The sequence below is a fragment of the Haplochromis burtoni genome, unplaced genomic scaffold (assembly GCF_018398535.1).
Source record: "Haplochromis burtoni strain Fernald_Lab_line unplaced genomic scaffold, NCSU_Asbu1 Contig_170, whole genome shotgun sequence".
Lineage (NCBI taxonomy): Eukaryota > Metazoa > Chordata > Actinopteri > Cichliformes > Cichlidae > Haplochromis > Haplochromis burtoni.
In genome coordinates, this window is record NW_024582531.1 from 39,220 (window position 1) to 43,287 (window position 4,068).

The 4,068-nt window shown below is 48.3% G+C and overlaps 1 protein-coding gene across 1 annotated transcript in view; it reads left to right on the forward strand.

Moving 5' to 3' along the window:
• Positions 1–1,847, forward strand: part of LOC102298988 (interferon alpha/beta receptor 1b) — a 12,233-nt gene extending 10,386 nt beyond the window's left edge. The window contains exons 6-8 of the mRNA XM_005933623.3: positions 294–451; positions 598–770; positions 853–1,847. Of these exons, the coding sequence (XP_005933685.1) occupies positions 294–451; positions 598–770; positions 853–1,096 (575 nt within the window). The 3' untranslated portion in view covers positions 1,097–1,847. The remainder of the gene's footprint in view (positions 1–293; positions 452–597; positions 771–852) is intronic.
• The last annotated feature ends 2,221 nt before the right edge of the window (positions 1,848–4,068 follow it).

Consider the following 4,068-nt stretch of genomic DNA (forward strand, 5'->3'; position numbering starts at 1 on the left):
CCCTCTCTCGCCCTCTCTCTCTCAGAGACCAGCTTCTTTCTGAGTCAAAATTGAATCGAATTGATTGTAGAAATTAAAACCGATACCAGCACAGCCTCCACGCAGGGACACATCAGAGGAGAACCAATCAGGTGTCAGAGTGTAAACTCGTCCAATCATAGCCTGCAGAGGAGATAAGTGAAGTTCTCTGAGGGTCTGAGAGGGTGGTCACATGGTCTGCCACCATCTTCATGGTGACAGCTGTGACTCTGAAGGCGGAGCGCCTCCATCTAACGGCGTCGGTTTGTTTCCAGGTTCGATCCCCTGGTGGAACATCTTCCTGTACTTCCTGGGCTCGCTGCTGTTCTTCTTCCTGATCGTGCTGGGAACCATTTACGGTTTATTCAGGTGCTGCAAGACCATGAAGGATGTTCTGAACCCGTCCGACCAGATGCCCTCCCACCTGAAGAAGGTAGCTTGCAGTTGATGAGCGGGTGGTGTTCACCTGATTGATCTGTTTTATTTAAACCATGAACTGGAACATTTATGATGAGGTGTGATCGGGGCGTTTCTCTGTGATGTGCGCATCATCAGCAGCTCTCCTCTGTCCTCCTGCAGTACCTCTGCAGCTCTCCGGGCTCCGACATCCCTCGCCTCCTCACCCCGGACTCTGAGTCTGAGCTGCTGTGTGAAGGTGTGACCATCTGTCCACCGCCCACCGTCCTGGAAATCCACATCCCTCCTGCCGAGGAGCTGGCAGCACCCCCCTCGGGCCTGGAGCCGAACAGCAGGTCAGTGTTGGCGTGTTCATTAGAGAGCGTTCATGATGGCAGATCTGGCAACGCCAGCTAAACTGTGTCTCTGTGTTTGCAGTGTCAGGCACAGCCGGCAGGACAGCAGCAGCAGCGGCGACTCCGGCGTCTACTCCTCTGGCGGCGGCTCCTCAAGCAGCTCTGCCCTGAAGCATCTCAGCGCCGTTCGCCACAACCACATGGGGAGCAATGACAGCTTTAAGGGTTTGTTGGACCCTGAGCGGGTGAACCTGCGGGAGATGACGGCCCACCTCAAGAGCCAGCCCGAGGTCGCAGACGAGGGCGTTGTGGACGTGTGCGTCTGAGCGAAGAGGAGACGGGTCCGTGGGAAATGTGTGGCGTGCCTTTTTTCCGCCAGTCACTGTGAAACAAGCGTCTCTTTTTAAACACAAACACTGAAAAAGACTGAACTGCTGAGCCACGCCCCTCACGCAGAAGGAATGAGTCGTGCTGGAGCGTCGCCGTTTGCAGCTGCTGATCCTGGTTCAGGCAGACAGGAAGTCCTGCTGGTGCTGACAGAAACATTCCTCCTTCAGCCGCTACTGTCGTCTTAACCCTCGCCACACAGCTCGACTCTGCGCGCCATCATGCATCACTTTAACTTTCACAGGTAGCTTGCAGGTGCTAGCATTAATCAAAGAGGAAGCAGTTCATTACGTGAGCGCACCTGGCTACAAGCATGACATCTCTGCGGGCGGCGGCCTCTGTGTCGCTTTCATTTAATCTCCGTTTTACCGTAACAGCACGTTTTATTCTTCCATTTATGGTTCTTATAGAATCTCTGTTCTGGTAACTCTTGCTTTCTTTATGGGTCTGTCTCACCTCCATCTGCAGCTTATGCTCCGCCCACATCGTGATGTAGAAACCGAATCTGTGGCATGTATCAGCAGGACAAATCAAACAGTAATTGTAATCAAAGAAGCATCAGTCGTGTGGTTTGACTTCCTGCTCTGAATCGCCCCGCCCATCTGCTGACCTCTGTTAACCTTTGTATATAAGCTTGTTGTGCAGCTGTGTTTACAATCAGAAACTAAATAAACTCCTGAAAAAACCAAACTCGCTTCATGTTACTGTGCGCAACATCTTCTCGTTCCAAACCCTCGTTTCACATGTTTGACGCAGTTCCTGTGACGTCCAGCAGAGGCAGCAGTGAGTCAGTCCCCATAAACTCCCATGTTTACAGCAGCAAAGAGCCTCTGTGCGGACTCAAACTCACGCAGAAATGTTGGACAGGTACGTGAAAGCTCGACCAAAGCTGCACTTTCCTCGGGTGAAATGACCTGAGAACAGGAAACATGATTCATGTAAAGTTCAGCTACTAAATCCCTCCAAGATGAACCACTTCTAATTCTGTGTTTATTTGCTCACACTGTCACATGGAAAAAGGATGGTTGATCTTGTAGCTTTCCCAACAATGACCTTGGGGAGTTCAATTAGTTTTATACAGCGCCAAATTGCAACAACAGTCGTCTCAAGGTGCTTTATATCATACAGTAGATCGTACAATAATACATACAGACAAAAACCCAACAATCATATGACCCCCTATGAGCACTTTGGCGACAGTGGGAAAGAAAAACTCCCTTTTAACAGGAAGAAACCTCCACCAGGACCAGGCTCAGGGAGGGGCGGGGCCATCTGCTGTGATTGGTTGGGGTGAGAGAAGGAAGACAGGATAAAGACATGCTGTGGAAGAGAGACAGAGGTTAATAACAGATATGATTCAATGCAGAGAGGTCTACATCTGCAGAAATGGTGGCGTGCTCTACAGATTTAACGGCTGAAAGTTGACTGTGATGATTTCAGACAGCAGACATATCTGGGAATAATCTGGGCTAATTTTCTCTCAGTTACTGGCAAATGCTGCTGTGCGCCTGAGTTTCCTATTCTCCCTGAGTCAGTGCCAAAGGTTGCCTGAAGGAGATTGGACGACACTTTCGGCGAACATGGAGCTGCAACCTGCAGTTCCTCTAACGTCCAGCAGAGGCTCCAGCAGTGTGTCAGTCCCCACAGACTCTACGTTTGGTTAACAGACCGTCCAACAAGTCTGAGCTGAGTCTTTCTCTGTGTTTGATGTGATGTGTGTTTGAACTGCTCTTGTTCTGTCAGGAATGTATGGAGTACATGGGACAGACCTGAAAAAGTAGTCCGTGCAGCCTGAGGTGAATTTAACCAGAATTATGCCAGAAGCCTGCTGACGACGCTGAGGCGTGCCTTTCTGAGGAACGTTTACCAAATATTAGAGGCGTGCCCGTGACCAGCACTAGCATTGGCTGATGCCTCCTCAGCTCTGAGCTTTCATCCAAATAAAACAAGCTAATGGGAGATGAGACGGGAGCGAGGGCCATCTTTTATGTACAGGTGATGGTGGTGGAGAGAGACTGAGGTTTCAATAATCTGTCGTACTTACATATAAGCTGAGGGATGTTCTGTGATGTTGCCGTGCACAGACAGGTGAGACAGTCACTGTGCTGTGAGTGCGCTCCGTGGCGCCCAGCGGAGAGCGGCGGTCGAGCCTCGTGATTCACAGCTGCTCCCTCTCCCCGCTCTCAGCTGGTATTCCCCGTCACTTCCCCGAGTCAGACAGAAAATGAAATCGCTCCGAGCACGACCAACAAAGGGTCGCAGCGGGGCCAAGAACCAAAGCAGTTCCAAACATGTGGTGGGAGTCTGATCAGCTGATAAACAGCTGATATTTGATTTCTGTTTATTCTCTTAATCAGGCCTCTGTTCTCCCGCCTGAAGCTTTCTTCTCCCTGTTTCTCATTTCCAAATATTCCAGATATCTTTTTGACCTGGGGTCCTGTTACTCCTCATACAGGAAGTGATTGGGTTGAAAACCTGCTGATTTTAGAATAGAATAGAATAGAATTCAACTTTATTGTCATTGCACATGCACAGGTACAGGGCAACGAAATGCAGTTTGCATCCATCCAGAAGTGCTTTAGTGATATAGATGTGTTACAATATATATTAGCAATAATATAGATATGTGAGTATTACAGAAATGGATCTATTATGGTATGTTATAATGTACACGGTATGAAGTATGTTGTGAATATTCTATAACTATAAGTATGTACAGGCTGTAGTGAGTACACTCATAGCTGTAAATAATCATTCTGTACATTCGATAATTTTTAATCCTACAACTGTTTACAACTTGCATAGTTCCCATTTCTGTATAGCTGTATATCTCAGATTTCTGTAAAGTTATTTATTTCATATTCTGTATAGTTTTTCATATTTATATCCTGTTCATAGCCTGTACATAGCT